This window comes from Fukomys damarensis, unplaced genomic scaffold (assembly GCF_012274545.1).
Source record: "Fukomys damarensis isolate Sample0158 unplaced genomic scaffold, DMR_v1.0_HiC HiC_scaffold_23, whole genome shotgun sequence".
Classification (NCBI taxonomy): domain Eukaryota; kingdom Metazoa; phylum Chordata; class Mammalia; order Rodentia; family Bathyergidae; genus Fukomys; species Fukomys damarensis.
Window position 1 is genome coordinate 59,109,249 of NW_022900935.1, and position 15,892 is coordinate 59,125,140.

At 51.0% G+C, this 15,892-nt stretch overlaps 1 protein-coding gene across 3 annotated transcripts in view; it reads right to left on the reverse strand.

The window, feature by feature from the left end:
• Nucleotides 1-47: 47 nt before the first annotated feature.
• Nucleotides 48-15,892, reverse strand: part of Gga3 (golgi associated, gamma adaptin ear containing, ARF binding protein 3) — a 16,203-nt gene continuing 358 nt past the window's right edge. The window contains exons 2-18 of one of the 3 annotated variants that reach the window (XM_010630770.3): nucleotides 9,055-9,139; nucleotides 8,866-8,941; nucleotides 8,115-8,213; nucleotides 7,433-7,556; nucleotides 7,040-7,143; nucleotides 6,802-6,882; nucleotides 6,307-6,444; nucleotides 5,578-5,659; nucleotides 5,378-5,494; nucleotides 4,849-5,094; nucleotides 4,285-4,355; nucleotides 3,709-4,010; nucleotides 3,323-3,546; nucleotides 2,827-2,996; nucleotides 2,539-2,649; nucleotides 2,276-2,335; nucleotides 48-1,641 (exon numbers count right to left, since the gene is read on the reverse strand). In XM_010630770.3, coding sequence (XP_010629072.1) covers nucleotides 1,639-1,641; nucleotides 2,276-2,335; nucleotides 2,539-2,649; nucleotides 2,827-2,996; nucleotides 3,323-3,546; nucleotides 3,709-4,010; nucleotides 4,285-4,355; nucleotides 4,849-5,094; nucleotides 5,378-5,494; nucleotides 5,578-5,659; nucleotides 6,307-6,444; nucleotides 6,802-6,882; nucleotides 7,040-7,143; nucleotides 7,433-7,556; nucleotides 8,115-8,213; nucleotides 8,866-8,941; nucleotides 9,055-9,139 — 2,093 coding nt within the window. In that variant the 3' untranslated portion in view covers nucleotides 48-1,638. Of the gene's footprint in view, nucleotides 1,642-1,910; nucleotides 2,336-2,538; nucleotides 2,650-2,826; nucleotides 2,997-3,322; nucleotides 3,547-3,708; nucleotides 4,011-4,284; nucleotides 4,356-4,848; nucleotides 5,095-5,377; nucleotides 5,495-5,577; nucleotides 5,660-6,306; nucleotides 6,445-6,801; nucleotides 6,883-7,039; nucleotides 7,144-7,432; nucleotides 7,557-8,114; nucleotides 8,214-8,865; nucleotides 8,942-9,054; nucleotides 9,140-15,892 lie in introns of those variants that run through there. The other 2 variants (XM_010630771.2, XM_010630769.2) reach the window with 2 other exon arrangements.

Sequence of the window (15,892 nt, forward strand, 5' to 3'; positions counted from 1 at the left end):
TTTTTTTTCCTGTTGAATGGAAGTGATTTAAATGCCCTCTACCTTGCCCCGGCTGTTCCTCACACCTGCTCTCTGCTTTTTAGGATGACGACATAGAGATCACCAAGGTGGAGATGCTGAGACTGGCTCTTGCCAGGAACCTTGCTCGGGCAATTATAAGAGAGGGCTCACTGGAAGGTTCCTGAGGTCAGCCCACAGCTGCTGCAGTGGTAACTTTGTATGGAAATGTATAATAGCTTTCTAAAAGAATAAATGTTCTCTTTGGCAAACAGTCCAGCCAAGGAGTTCTTATCCACGTTTATACTATGAACCCAAGATAACAAAATGAAAGTGTTTTGTGAGACGGATCCTGCTATATTGCCTAAGCTGTCCTAACTCTCAGGTTCAAAGGATCCTCCTGCTTCAGCCTCCTGAATAGTTGGGCCTAGCATGACTTTGTGCCTGGCTTCTGTTCTCTTCGATAAGGAACTGTCTTCCCTGCTGTCCTAGAGAACCCACCCCAAGATAGAATTGGTGAGTGCAGAGTCCTGCTTATAACTGGGAACCTAAACAAGAGGGAGTCCTTGGTTTACTTAGGCTTGAGAGCATGGTTTCTCCTCAAATCATCTGCAACATTTTTTGATCATCCTAAAAGGCTTTAGAAATCTGTACTTTCTGCCCACCCACCTGGAATTCACAGATGACACCTTCCCCTTGGGGCAAATGGTGTCTGTTATAAGGATTCCAGGTAGGGTAAAAATAGTTTTATTTAACATGCAGCAAAACAGGGGCAGCAGAGTGGGTATATCTGGTACAGTTGTTTGCCACAATCAGTGACCTCAATAGTAGGAGTAACACTGGTAACTAATTTTAATATCTAAAGCTTATTAAGGTACTTTTCCACACAGTAATCCCATAGACATTCCCAGGGCGGCATCCGCTGGTCTCTGGAAAGCTCTTGGATTTATTCCTTTAGTGAAAACTTCACTTTTGACCTGTCTTGATGAAGCAGTGAAACCCGCTTATGAAAGGAAGTGAGGGAGAGGCGGCAAGATGACCTCTGGATTCACAGCAAGGAAACCTGGCAAGGGGCAGGGGCCATAGCTTATGCCACCGAGCCATGGCCCTTACCCAACTTCTGGGGCAGCTGGTAATTATTTTTGGTTGCCTTGTGGCCCAGTATGCCTTGCCCGGGTACAACTGGGCCAAGCACTGTCAGAGCCTCAGGGTCTGGGTCTTGGTTCGAGTGTAGTCCCCCCCGCCCTCCAGGCTGGCTCCTGGCTGACAGTGCCCCTCTGTAGTGGGGAGACAGTTGGAATTTCTGTGTAGCACAGAAGGACCTAATTCCAGTGCAGTATGCTTGACCCTGAGGCCTCCTGGGCCCAAGCAGAGGAGGTGCCCTACCATGCACATCTGGCAGGAAGGTACTAGGGGAAGAAAAGCAGTTTACTTCATGCTGAGCAGGAGGTAGTGAGTAGGATGGCCTGTCTGCATACAGGAGGTGCACTTTTCCCAAGCAGCTCCCAGCCCTTACTTTTGAAGGGTAAAAACTGATTCTCTTCATCTTCCTTCCTATCGCTACTTGTCTCTGTCATGAGGCCAGGTTGTTTCTAATAGGCTGAATTCCATGTCCTGCTGAGATGTCCACAAGACAGCCCGTCACTGCAAACAGGGACAAGTGCAGAACTCATTTGGTGGCCATTCAGGAAGCTGCTGCCCACAGAAGGCAGGAAGTTTGAGGACTCCAGCCCCACTTTGGGCCCCTGGCTTTGCACACCTCTGTGGAGGTGGCACCAGAGCCTGCCAGTAGGGTAAGCCCAGGCTGGTAACGGGCTGCAGCCTCAAACCATGCCTCTCTCAAGTGTGAGGACCCTGTTCTTGCAGGGACTTAAGACCTCTTTAGAGTCCCCTAGGAACCAGGGATGCCGATACAGGGGAAAACCCATTCCAGGCAGACCTGGGGTTTACTGTCCCAGTACAGCAGTATCAACAGGGGCCATTTCCCACCCCTGACAGTAGTATATGGCCACTTCAAGTCACACAGGTAGATAGAAACAAGTCCTTTTAGGGGCCCAAGGAAAGATTATCACAGCAGCAGGATAGTGATAGTTCCCAGTAGAAGTCCCTAGGGCCCCAGGTCCATGTCAAAGCTACAAATGCGCTGTCAGGACGCGGAGAATGATTGGACTGGAGCCCTCTCCATTTTGGGGCAGGCTGCCTGGCTTAAAAGTGGAGACCTCTGGGGTCATAGGTTCCCCCACTGCTCCACAGGAGGGAACTGGTCCACCTCGCCCACCTCTGTGCTCAGCTGCTCCCCAAGAGCAAAGGTCAGCTTATACCGGAGTCGCACCTTCTCCTGTGACAAAAGGCAGCAGGTGAGCAAGATTCAGTCCATGGGTCCCTTCCCGGTTCCCACCACACCCACCTAGACTTGGGCACCTAACTTGGGGCAGCAAAGGGAGAGGTCCTGCTGCAGCTGTAGGCTGGGGAGGTCCCCTCGAGGCTTAGGGCAGGAGACCTAGTCTGGGGCAGCCGCGACCCAGGCTCTCCCCTGCTCACCTTCATTGGGTTGGCCAGCAGCATGACCTGGGTGATGGCTGCAGGTGGCTGGATAGGACTAAATGGAGAGAGTTCTGTCCCAGAGGGTGGCTGCAGCTTCACTTTCATTGACTAAAGATAAGAGAAAAGCGCCTTTGAAGAGAGCTGGCACACGGCCTGAGACGGAAACGGGTCTGGTTATGGTGGATGCACACATCCTGCCATCTGCTGGCCTCTGAGAGGCCCTCCATGCAGTGTGTTAAGACAATGGCAGTTTTGGCCTGTGGAGGCCCAGGAAGCTGGCAGTACCTTGGGCACTGCAGCCTGTAGCACAATGCTCTTCACTGGCAAAGGAGCTGTGTTCAGCATGGACACCACTACCACCAGCACGTCGGGCCGTCCTGGCGGACACTCCTTGGCAAAGTGGAAGAGGATGCGGAAACCATTTTTGTCATAGGCTGTCACAGGAAGGGCGCTGCCTGCGAGAAGGGGCACGAACATGAACATGGTGAGAGAACGTGCCAGACACCCCAGAGTCCTGGCAGTATGCACTGCAACTAATTTGGGGAAAGGAGGTGGGTACAGTGTCACCATATCACGGTACTTTCTTATGGAGTTGGGGAAAGGACCTCTGATGGGGGCCCAAAGCCACACACACCTGCAGGGAGCACAGGCCGAGGAAGCGAGGCAGTGGACGCGCTGGGGACTGCTCCACAGAGTACCTGTACCCACCCATGCCCACCCGTACACGCCCTCCAGTGCCACAGCTGCCAGCCCCACTTCCGTTCCCAGCTCTGACACCTACTAGGCCTGATGGATTCCAGGGGCACGTGGACACTGGCCAGGGAGAGCTCGGGCCCCTTCATGGGGCTTCCCTGGGACTGGAAGGCTGGTGAACGGAAGAGTGGGCTGCCAGGTCCCGCGGAGAAGGGCAGGAGAGGCCTGGCTGGAACGGAGGTGGGGAGCAGAGGGGAGGCGGTGGCCCCAGGGGAAAAGCAAGAGGACACAGGTTTCACTAAGCCTGAGGTCCTGGGAGGCAGGAAGGACAGAGGGCAAGTCAGCACAGGCCATAGCTGCTGAGCCAAGCCTTCACCAAGGCGCCCAGCCAGGGATGGCTCTTAGCGACCCCACAGCCCCAGCTTCCAGCCCCAGTACTCCCTGCTGTGCCCGCCCCCTTCCCCTACTCATTACACTTTGGCCTCTTCTAGAAGCTGATCGAGGGCATCCAGGTGGTTCAGGTTGCTGTCGCCTAGTGCTGAGTTGTGGAACTCAGTGGCTGCATGTTCAGCCTTTGGGGCCAAAGCCGGGGCAAGTCCGGAGGCGAACATGAAGGAGACTGTGCTGGGGCCAGGTGTGCTGGCTGGGAAGCGAGATGGCAGTGGAGCTTGGGATGTGATTGATGGGGGATCTGAAGGCGGGAGCAGGGGTCCCTCCGAGGAGCAGGCAGCAGACCCTAGACTGGGGCTGAAGAAGTCCACGCTGGACTGTTCACCCTGCATGGGGAAGAGTGGGGAACAGAGTGCTGCTACCAGTGGCAGGGAAACGCTCACCACTTCCTGGGATCTCCCTAGGGGCACTGGAAGGGGGCCACAACCCGGGGACTAGCTACCTCCAAGGACAGGGCCAGAGAAAAGCCCTCGGGAACAGCAAGCTCCCTGCTGCAGTGGACAGTGGAGTGGAAACAGCTGAGCAACAATCAGAAAAGCAGACAGAGGGAAGGTCCTGGGGCGAACACTACCTTTGTGCCACACTAGACTGTGCCCGTACCTGGAACAGGTGCCACTGGCTATTTCCAGCTGACTCTTTGGGAAGAGCAGTGGGGGCTGCGTCAGAGAGTCCTGAGAATACAGAAGAAAACAGTAAGTGGCCGGGCATGGAGGCACACACCTGTAATCCCAGCACTCGGGAGGCTGTGAGGCAGGAGGATTGCTGTGAGTTTGAGACCAGCCTGGGTTACATAGTGAGTTCCAAGTCAGTCTGAACTACATAGTGAGAACCTGTCTCAAAAACAAAACAAAACAAAAGAAAAACAGTAAGTGGCTCAGCCCCAGCTTGCCAGAACAAGGGACACAGGACGAGAGACATCAGTGTAACGGGGGGTGAGGGGATTGTTCCTAGCAGCTGCTCATCTCACGGGTAAGGACGAGTTTCCCAGGGAATGTGAGACACCACACCCACCCTGGAGTGCACACGGAAGACAGCCCTGGAGGTTTCCAGGGATACAGACTTGACTGATGCGTACACCAGAGAACCCCTCAGACTTGGGATGCACAGCCTTTCCTGCTCAGGCCACTCCAGGAGAAACCCTGTACAGCTGCCCCTAGGACACACCTAAGCAGAGCAGCTCCTCATCCAGCAAGGAGAAGGTGGTGTTTGTGCTGCTGGGCCCAGGGGGAGGCTCAGCCTGGCTGGAGGAGCAGCTTCGTGGAGGCCCCAAGGTCTGGGGAGGTGGAGGGAGGATGGGGATGTCTGAGGAGGGTGGGCTGGGTGCTGGGGCCGACACCAGGGGTGAACTGTTGGGTGTGTCCAACTCAGCAAGGTCGATGAGAGTGCCTTGATTACTGGAGTAGCTGTTTCCTGGATGGGTCAATAGAAAGGGAACAAGAATAATCAGGGACCATTCCAGTGGCTGCAGCAGGAGACGGGACCTTGGGCACAGCTGGCATTTCTTCTAGAGGATCCCAAAAAGCAGGCCAAGGCAGATGGGGAAATCAGCATCCATATTTCCTGGCCTGGGGAAGCATGAGGACCCTTAGGGATGGCTTAAGTGTCCCCTCAGGTCCTTTGGGCTGCCACGTGGTCAGCCTGCACCTGGTGGGTGGTCTGGAGAGTCCCAGAATGGGGAACCAGAACATTTTACCTTCTGAGTCAGGCATAGCTGAGGTGGTCTCCTCACTGTTGATGACCTGTCCTTCAATAATTGTCCTATAAGAGTTGATGACCCGGGAGAGGTTGTCACTGGCCTGCAGGATGTCCCCTAGAGCAGCAGAGAGTCCTCATTCCTGACTGTGACAGTATCAAATTCCTGATTTATCCATACCAATCTTACCTTTAACTCACCCAAACTATTGTCATTGTCCTCTGTCTCGCTGGCTAGTTTAAATAATGTTCGTCTCTTGTTTTCACACCGATCAAACAGTTCCTGAGAGACCCAGACACGAAGATCAGGAGAGGCCCTCAAATCCTGATTCAGCAGTCATGCTCAGAAGGTGGCAGGGCTCCCCTAACTACCAAGGACAGTTACTGAAGAGCTGGGACCAAGGAACACAGCCTCCTCTAGCCTCCACCAGCCTGCAGCACCAAGCTGTGTTGATGGAGGTTCGGATGGCAGAGAGGAAGAAAGCCCCCCTGCCCCCACTGGTACCAGGGATCGAACTTAGGACTTTGTCCTTGCAGCGCCACTGAGACACGTCCTTGGCCCTGTTTCCTTTTTTTTCTTTGAGAGTTTTGCTATATGCAGCTGGCCTCCAACTCTCAGCAATCCTCCTGCCTCAGAACTCAAGATATCTACCCAGTCACAGCCTGGGCCTCAACACTAGCATTGGGCACCAGGGCAGCGAAGAAAGGCAGCCAGTGAGCTGGGGTGAACAGAGGGTGACATCTGGAGGCACAGCAAGGGTCCCCTGGGGCACATCTGCGGACTTCCTGTGTAACCGGGGCGCTACCTCTGGATTCCCTGCTGCTGCTGCTGCTGCTGCTGCTGCTGCTGCTGAAGAGCGAGCATGCTGGTGGCAGACGTTCCCGTGGCACAGGCAGCACTGGGGGCAGCTCTCGGCTCGTGCCACCTACCTTCATGAGCTCTTTGTCTGCCTCTGATGAGTGCTCTTGGCTGTAGTGCAGCAGCATCTCATGGAGGAGCTTCACGTTGTTGTTGACCTCCTCCAGGGTGTGCATGCGCTTGGTCACCTTCTGGATGCGCGCCTCATCCTGTCTCAGCCAAGGGTCCCGGGGAGAGCAAGCTCACCTGATGGTCTCCCACCCAGTGGGGGCCGCTAACCACTGGCCCCGCGCGAGCAGAGGCGAAGCCCAGAACTCTGCTCAGTGCATGCTTGGGACCACAGGCCTTGGACCCAACCCACCATTAAGTTGTTTTGACAGTGACTGCTGTTCTCACTCTCGCCCATTCTCGCTCACCCTCTCTCATTCCCTATCCTTCTACCACATACTCCAGTCCAGGCGAGGCTGTGGCAGGGGAACAAGGCCTAACACGCCAGGGCAGAGACTGCTCTGCTCTGGGGCTGCAAACTCCTCCGCCCCAGGCCCAGAGGACCAGAGTCCACTCACTTCCTTCACCATAGACTTGATGAGCTTGTTGGCTTCTTGTAGGTCTTCTGGGTTTTTGCTCTTTAGCAGCTTGGCTAAAAGCTGGAAAAGGAATATACTAAAGATGAAGGGGAAGACAGCACCACCCCTACCCAACCTGGAGGCCACAAAGAAACTGCAGCTTCCCACAGTGTCAAACAAAAAGCCATTTTCCTCCTGCTGCCATCCTCACTCAGCCCAGGTCTGGGATGTACTTCACCTTGGATTTTTCCTCATCGTCAAAAACGGGGTTTTTGGGACGAGCCGGTGGGGAGGGGATCAGTGTCCTGTCCACAGGGATTGGTGGGTCAGACTGCACTATGCCTGAAAGGGGACACAAGTGGCAGAGTGTGCACTCAGGCTGCAGTCGCCTTGTCCCCCCTCACATCAAGGGCCTTATCACTGCGATCAAGACCTGTAAGGGGGAGCAGGAGACAGGGCAGGCTGCTCACACCTCATCCCAACAAAACCCCAGCTGAGCCTTGCCCTGGCAACAAATGCCACACTTCAGGAGGAGGGAGCCTGGGAGCCCCCAAACCTCCCCTTTCCGGCTAGCCTTGACAGCAAGAGCTCTTCAACGGCTTCCCAGAACTTGCAGAAGGCAGACACTTACCCTGTCTCTTCAACATGTGGTAGGCATCTTTGATCTTTGCTTCTTCTGGCAGGGCCACTGTCCAGCTGTAGAGCAGCTCAATGACCTTGGTCTTTACTTTCTCAGATACCCTGTCCCCCAGGTACTAGGAGGCAAAAAGAAATGGGTGAACTTAGTAACTGCATTTCGGAGGCAATGACAGGGTTGCTTATTATTGTCCCAAGCCTACTCGAACCCAGCAGGTGTTAACACGTGGCGGGGAGGGGAGGGAGGAGAGGCACCTCTCTAGGACACAGTCTGAGCTCACCCCCACACCTCCACACTTAAGCTCCCTGAAACGAACTGTGGTTTACCCTGAAGACTCTATGAGGGTGCTGTGAGTGGGAAAGTGGTTCCCTCTGCTTTGAGTGAGTGACCAGGGATACAAAACGACCTGACCGAGCAGCGAGAGCAGGCAGCTCCTTACACTCAGGAAGATGGGCCCAAACACCCACAGCTGTGCTAGGAGCCCGGAATCCTCGCTGCCCAGGCCCTCTCCCTGGGTACGCACACAGCTGCCACCACTGCCTCTAGGGCCTGGCTCTCCAGGACAAGGGGGTCAGCCCCATGGAAATGCTGGGTGGGCACAGAACACCAATAAAATGGGAGACGGGAAGGGACACAAGAAAAGTCCCTGGAAGGGAGGAAAGTGCCACTGACTCACCTTTGGAGAGACAACTTTGATTAACTCGTTCAGAAACCGGAACTTCCCCACTTCGTTATGAAATCTCCTCCCACAGTTCTTCATGGCGGCCTCCAGGACCTGCAGCCGCATGGGGAGGGACTCAGTAGTGCGTGACTGGCACCAGCAAGTACACTAGCACCAGAAACATTTGGAGGTAAAGGAGCCCATTGGGAGAAGGTGGGTGCTGTGCCCCAGAGAACAGTACAGCTAAGTAACACCATCTCTTGCCATCCACACCCCGAATGGCACAGCTCTGCTGGGGACACTGCTCTGGGGCCCAATAAGAAATGCTGAGACCCAAACATCAAGCCCTGAAGGTGCCTCCCTTAAAGATGCTGTCCTTGTACTTTACAGATGTGGAATACTGAGGTCCAGAGTCCTTTCCACATGCTGAGTGGGGGTGGGAGATAATCTTTAAATTTATATTTTTTTGGTACCGGGGATCAAACTTGGGACCTTGTGCTTATGTGGCAGGTGGCAGAACCGCTAAGCTAAATCCTTGGCTCTGTTACTGCCAATTTAAATGGCAGGACATTTTCCCTCCCCAGCTTCCACTTAAGCATTCTGTGCTGCCTGTGGCCCAGGGCCTGCCTGACCAACATGGAGATTTCAAGGACTTCCTGCCAGCCTTTGGGCGAGCCCTTCGAGCCACAAGCCCCCATGGGACTATGAGGAAAGGCCCAGGCAGGTGAGGGGACCCACTGCTTTGCCTCTGAAGGTGAAGCCCTACCGTCAGAGCCTGCACCGCCTCCCATTCCTGTGGAGACTGGATCTTGTGGGCCAGCAGTCGGACAGCAATCTGGGGCCTGGGGGACAGGAAACCATGTCAGGACACTGATGCAGGAGCAAGTGTTCCTCGGACAATTTTTGGCTTTTCCAGTCGGCTTTCTCACCTGCCCCTAACAGTGCTGAGACTCACCCTTCAAGCTCTTTGTTGATCTGATCACAAAAGCCAATTATGTATTCCCAGTCTTCCTGGCGGTTGGAAGGATTGGTGGCTTTATCTTGGGACAGAATGAAGAGGACAGTGGTTAGGAAGAACAATAACAATATTTTCTTCAGAATTTTTAGGTACCGAAAGTTTGCTCCTGAATTTCTTGTCTTATAGAGAAGTGTCAACAGTTTAGTCAGAGCTGTGTGTGGTGGCATACACCTTTAGTCTTAGCACTTTGAAGACTAAGATAAAATTGCTACAAGTTTGAGGTCAGTCTAGACTACATAGCAAAACGCTGTTTCAAGAAACAAAAACAAAAAAAAAAGTTCAGGCACCAAGTGTAAGTCTTGCCTTCTGACATTTTGGAAATCACAAATTGTTCTCACCACAAAATGATCTCAAAAATACAAATTACTAAAATAACCACAAATGACTTTACAAAACATGCATCTATAATAATACTCAACATAAAAATGAGCTAAGTACACTTTGAAAATGACTTTTCTGTTGCTGGTTGGTCCCCCCACCCCACTACTGGGCACTTGAACTCAAGGCCTTCTCACTGAACCACATACCCAACCTAGTTATTTTTCATTTGGAGGGAGGGTCTTGCTAAGTTTTCCAGCAGCCATCTGCCTCAGTCTGCCTCGACTTCCCAGAGGGTTGGGATTTTAGGCATTTGCCACCACAGGAAATGAGTATTTTCCTTCAAAAAGATGTTTCAAGACCTCATCTTTAACACTTTAAAGGTTTTTAAAGTTGCACACAGTAACACTCATGAGTGTCAAGTCTACAGCACTTACTGAAGCCCTTGTCTATCCCCAGGGCCACACAGAATCTTGGTGCCTTCAGGTTTAAATGGTTTTTCACAAGCACAAAGACAAACACTGGTGAGATCGCAGTCACTGAGAGTTTAAAATGCCGGAGCTAAATGCAGGGCTCAGTAATACTCGGTCTGTGCCCCCGTTGCTGTTACCCCAGGAGGATGGCCCCGCTGAGAGTAGTCAAATGGGTTAGCATCTCTGACCCAGACCCTGCCTCTTCCAGGAATCCCCCTCACACTGCTCAATTCTGGGCTTAAGTCAGAAGACAAACGGAAAAGGCACATCCTCTTAAAACACCGTGGCTCCTCCGAGGAAGGAGAGAGCCCTTCTGACAGCGTCGCTGTAGAAGTTCTGAGCATCTGTGATGGTGGGTGTGTTCTTTTGTGTGTGCACGGTACAGGAAGGAGACTGACTCAGGGCCTTGAACATGCTTGGCTAGCACAGAGCTACATCTCCAACGTTTTTTTGGTGGTGGGTATCAGGAATTGAACTCCAGGTGCGGCAGCACTGAACTGAATCCCCCCCACTTTTTGAGATGGTCTTGCTGGCCTTGAACTTATGGAAATCTTTCTGCCTCAGCCTGCTGAATGCTATGACTACAGATGTATGCCACCATACTCAGCTCCCAGTTTTTTGTTTTTTTTTTAACAAGGGATTGAATTTAGGACCTTGTGCTGAGCTAATCCCGGGCCTCCAGTCTTTTTCTATTTTGAGATGGTATTGGTAAATTGGCCAGATTGGGCTCAAACTTCTGATTGTCCTACCTCAGCCTAAGTAACTGGGATTCCAGGTGTACCCCATCACATTCTCCTTTCTGGGTATTTTTTTTAACTTTAAAACATTATCAGGTGAGGCCCGGGGTATTTTTAACTTTAAAAATTATCAGGTGAGGCCCAGGGATTTAGCTCAGTGGTTCCGCTGCCTGCCTTGCAAGCATAAGGTCCCGAGTTTGATCCCTGGTACCAAAGGAAAAAAAAATTATCAGGCGAGAATGAGGATTTAGCTTAGTGGCATCAGCGCCTGCCTTGAAGGTACAAGGTGCTAAGTTTGATCCCTGGTGCTAAAAAAAATCAGCAGGTAAAGCAGTGCGGTGGTCCATGCCTGTAATACCAGCTACTCAGGAGGGTAAGGCAGGAGGATCGCAAGTTTAAGGCCAACTTAGTGAGACTTTGTCTCAAAATAAAAAGGGCTGGAGTAGTGCAATCCAGTGGCAGATTGCCTAGCATGTATGAGGACCTCAGCACATGCAGGGTGGGGGATCAGGGAGGACGCGACAGACAGGACACAGCTGGTAACTGAATCCCAGCTGCTCCACTGGGTGCAGGGCTCCCAGCTCTGAGCAGAGGCCTCCCCATGTTGGGGCTAGGCCTGCCTCAAAGCATTTCTGTTCTGGTTGCACAGGGAAGATTCTGATGAGTAGTTTGCAAGTAGGAAAAGAAGGTAGCCGTTCCTCACTTGGAAGAGAATTTGCAAGGCCTCAAGGTGTCAAGTTTGAAGGGAAAGCTTATTAATTCAGTCAAGGGTGGACATTTAGCACTGCCAGCCACAGCCACAGCCACCCTAGCACAGCCTTCCCGAAAAAACCCTGGGGCTCTCCCAGCCTTGTCTGAAATCTTCTCAAGTGTTAGCTTGGGTTGTTACTAATCCTATCCTTTGAGATATTTCAGGTTTTCACATGACCCCAAGCAGCAAAAGATTCACAGCCCTACCCACCTCCAATGCCTTTAGCCTTCTGGGAAGTCATAAACCTCAAAGGACAGGAAAGATTAGCCCACTGGCTTGCCCAGTTCTCAACAGGAAGAGTAGCTTCCAACAACAGTAAAATGTGGACCTCTGGCCCTATAAATGAGTTGTCACCAACTTAATCCCTCCAGGCCCATTCCACTTTGTACAGCACTGCCACCTCTAAAGTATTCTCGCCTGTTTCTCACTCCTCTAGAATCCTACTTCCTGGGACCTTCACAGAACTTTCTACTACAAATCTGCAGGGAGCACTCTGTCTTCCCATGGCACAAAAAGCCCTGGTCTGAGCTAAGTTAGGGCCACTACTTCTCCGGCAGCTGTCGCCAAGGAAGCGGGAAACCGCCGGAGTCACCACAGGCCGACTCCAGCGTTCCATCTGCCCACTGCTCTCCCGCAGAGGCACGCGCTCTTCCACCCACTTGAACCCGATTCTTTCACCTGACAGAGGCGACACCAGAGCCTCCCGCTACCTTCCAGAACTCCTCTTTGGGCTCTGCTCTGACTCACGGTTTCTGTCTATTTTCAGGTCTCCGGTGAAAGTCTCATTCTCGTTTTCGTGCCTCCAGATTTCCTGCTCTTATTTTCAGCTTCATTCCATCCCCAGCCTTACTCTCTGGGAACCTCAAAATGTCACCCAGGGCTAACAGTGCACACCTATAATCCCAGGCACTCAGGAGGATTGCAAATTTGAGGCTAACCTGAGCAACTAACAACCTTTTCGCAAAAACAAACAAAAAAAGCTTTAAGGATCTAGCTCAGTGCTCCGTGGGTTTAACTGCCACTATTGGAAAGACACACATGCACAGTGACGGAAATAGCAGCAGCACTGAACCCCATCTCAACAATGGCTCAGACATTCCAGGGAGCCAAGTTCCACATAGCAATGACTTAGATATAAGCAAATGCAACTGTGCAGGCTGGAAAGGGATCAAGGTTAACCTGAAGGGTCAAGTCTTGAACCAATGGAGAAACTTAGTCATGTAGTTTCACTCAGGCACCCGCAGAAAGTAACAACAGTTTGCTATACCTGAAAGGACTACGGAAGAGGTACCAGACACAGACCAGCCTGAGGAAGTTGTGCTTCTGCTTGAACATGGGAGAATCAGTGCATGAAACCAGGCAGCGTGTAGTCAGTCATGTGAACATGACACAGAAACAGATGCATCACTCTTCCTCACTGACTTCCCCATCTCTATAAATGGCGCTGCTATTTAAAATCCTATTTTGCCTTAACTCCCAGGCACTCCGATGAAACCCCACTGTTGATTCCCTTCCCTTTCCTGACCCATTCCTGTCAGTACTAGAGTCCTTCCCAATGTCTGTCTGTCTGTCTCTCTCTCTTTTATTTTGGTACCAGTGACTGAACTCAGGACCTTGAGATTGCGAGGCAGGCAGCAGAACCACTGAGCTAAATCCCCAGCTTTTTCTTATTTATTTTTGAGACAAGCTCACACTATACACCAGGCTGGCCTCAAACTAGCTGTGTATAGTTCAGGCTGGCCTTCCAACGTCTTTTCAATCTGTTATCTCTCCTCATTTTTTACACCTCACTTCAGAACTTGTTCTAATCCAGGCTATGTTAGAATGCATGTTACATAAAACTCCTGTATCGATATCCATCCTTCCATTACGCCAATTTCATCAGCTACAAGAATGGGAACCTGATAACTAGAAATTTAAACTTCCTGGGCTGGAATCCCTAAATTCCCAGAATTGGGTCCTGTTTTTCCAGCTTTATCCCCCCAACACACACACACAAACACACACACACACACACACACCCTCTCTCCCTCTAGGACTGCTTGAGCCAACTGTCTGCCCCAAAAAGGCTGGCTTCTTCCACATCACCACCCAGTATTTTCTTAGTCAACTTTTCCCATTCTATAAGACCTAACTTGAATGCTGTCTCCCTGTTGGATCATTTTCCATCCTCCTTATTCTTAGTTTCAAAAAACAAAACAAACAAAAAAAACTGTCTATGTTTTATTTTTATTATTATTTTTGTACCAGGGATTGAACTTGGGACCTTGCATTTGCAAGGCAGGTGGCAGAACCAATGAGCTAAATCCCTGGCCCTGCATCTTAACACTTATAGTTCTTGCCTTGTATTTTTATCTTTTTATTTCTTTGTCCATACCAGCATCACCTCCATCAAACTGAAGGCAAAGAATGCCCAAACACCCTAATTCTCAAGAGCATCTTCCGTAATGGTGTCTCATTTAAACCCTGACTAATTGTGGCTGAATTTCAGAAAGGCTGAAAAAAAACAACCCTAATAAATAAATAATAAATGGCTGAAGTCATACAGGGATAGTTTTCAGGAAAGGAGAGTCTGAGCGACCCATCCTCCGCCCCACCTTGGTGATTCTGGGATTCTGCCAGGTCTCTTGCATGATAGAAAAATGTCCTATCACTAAGCTACATCTCCAGCCCCCAAGTCTTTTTCTTTTTTTTTGGTACCAGGGATCGAACTCAGGACCTTGTGCTTGCGAGGCAGGCATGGTGCCACTGAGCTAAATCCCTGGCCCAGCCTTTTCTAATTAAAAAAAAATTTTTTTTTGGTACTGGGGATCAAACTAGGGACCTTGCACTTGTGAGGCAGGCGACAGCACTCCTGAGCTAAATCCCTGGTCCTCTAATTTTTAAACTTTGAGACAGCATCTTTTTAACTTTCCAAGGCTGCCTCAAACCTTGCTTGCGGCAGTAGGTTTGGTGGCAATGGAATGACTTGATTAAACGGGACTTCTGATGAGTGTGGTGATACACACCTGTAATCCCAGCACTTGTGAGGCTGAGGCAGGATTGCTGCAGTTTGAAGCCAGCCAGGCATACACAGTAATTCAAGGTCAGCCTAAATTACATAGTGAGGGCCCTATCTTAAAAAGAGAAACCAAAATAATTAACAGGACTTCTCCCTAGGGAACAAAGTATAGGAAGGACCAAGAGGAGAGGAGAGACTTGAGACACTGCTCCAAGCAGAGCATCCTGCAGTAATTCAGGCAAACCATAGGGTGACAAGGACTTTCACTACGATGGTGTCAACCTCAAGCACTCACTTGTTGGACTGTTACACTTCACACCATTCACTCATTAAAAGTATGAAAGTGAACAAAGAAGGATGGAAGAAATCTTAACACTGTCCCGCCTGGAAATCTAATGGGAAAAGGTCAAAGGCCAGGCTCAGCTCTAGTCTACAGATATCACCCGCTAAGCTCCCCAACTCTATTCACCGCCTTCTATTTTCAATTATAACTAAACTAAGCCTATTACACTCTGCTTAGGTCACTGAAATTGCTCTATGCCATTATATTTGTAAATCAAACCAAATTCCAATGTGGTTATATCCAGCTAGGTGGTTCTAGGCAAGCGGTCTGTCTGAAAGAAGTTAGGATGATGATCTCTTTGAGAAATTGTGACAGAAGAATCTGCTTTGCTAGGATATTTGGCAAACAACTTTACTGAATGTTGGGCACTTTTTGCACTCCTTGGAGATCAGTTCCATATAAACAGTAGATTTTGTACATCCCTTTTGAGATATGCTCCCCTTAGAGTCTAGGTTCAACCTCTTGAAGGGGAACATTTAAGAAAGGTCACGCAACTAGAGGCAACGGCCATCACCTCCAAGGGCCCAATACTCTACACAATACTAGGCAGGACCTAGGCATCTTACCTGTCCAATTTCATCTCCACTTAAAGAGGCCTCAGGGAAGTTCACTTAAGAACCCTTCAGCAGAGCGCTGCCTGCTAACACGGTTAACCCTTATTCCTTCATACAACTGCAGCAACGCCCCGCTGCATCTACAGCTTCACACTGCTCCCCGCTTTCAGAGTAGGTTATCTTGTTCTGAGGTCCAAGCGTGTGAGAGGTCTCAACATCGATTAGACAAACCAGGTAGAGCTCTGCCTGTTACCGCTCTTTGGAAAATTACTTTCACTTCAAGCATTCCCCCTAAGCAAAGCAGTCAGTTCTCAATACATGCCCACAATTCTATAGCTGTCAGGAGTGAGTGAGAGCGCGCGTGTGTGGTCGGCAGCACCACTCCCGAAGATTCAACTCCAAACCCGGAGCTCTGCCCCTCAGGGAATGGGGCGCAAAGGTTCCGGAGCGCGGAGCCCGTCAGCCCCAATAACTTGGCTGTCGTCTTCCCGGGTCAGGCGGCCGGGACCTGACACAGCTGCAGCGGCAGCGCGCGGAACCGGGAGGATGCGCTGCAGGGAAGGCGCCCAGCTCACGAAGGGGCGTGATCGCGCGCTGC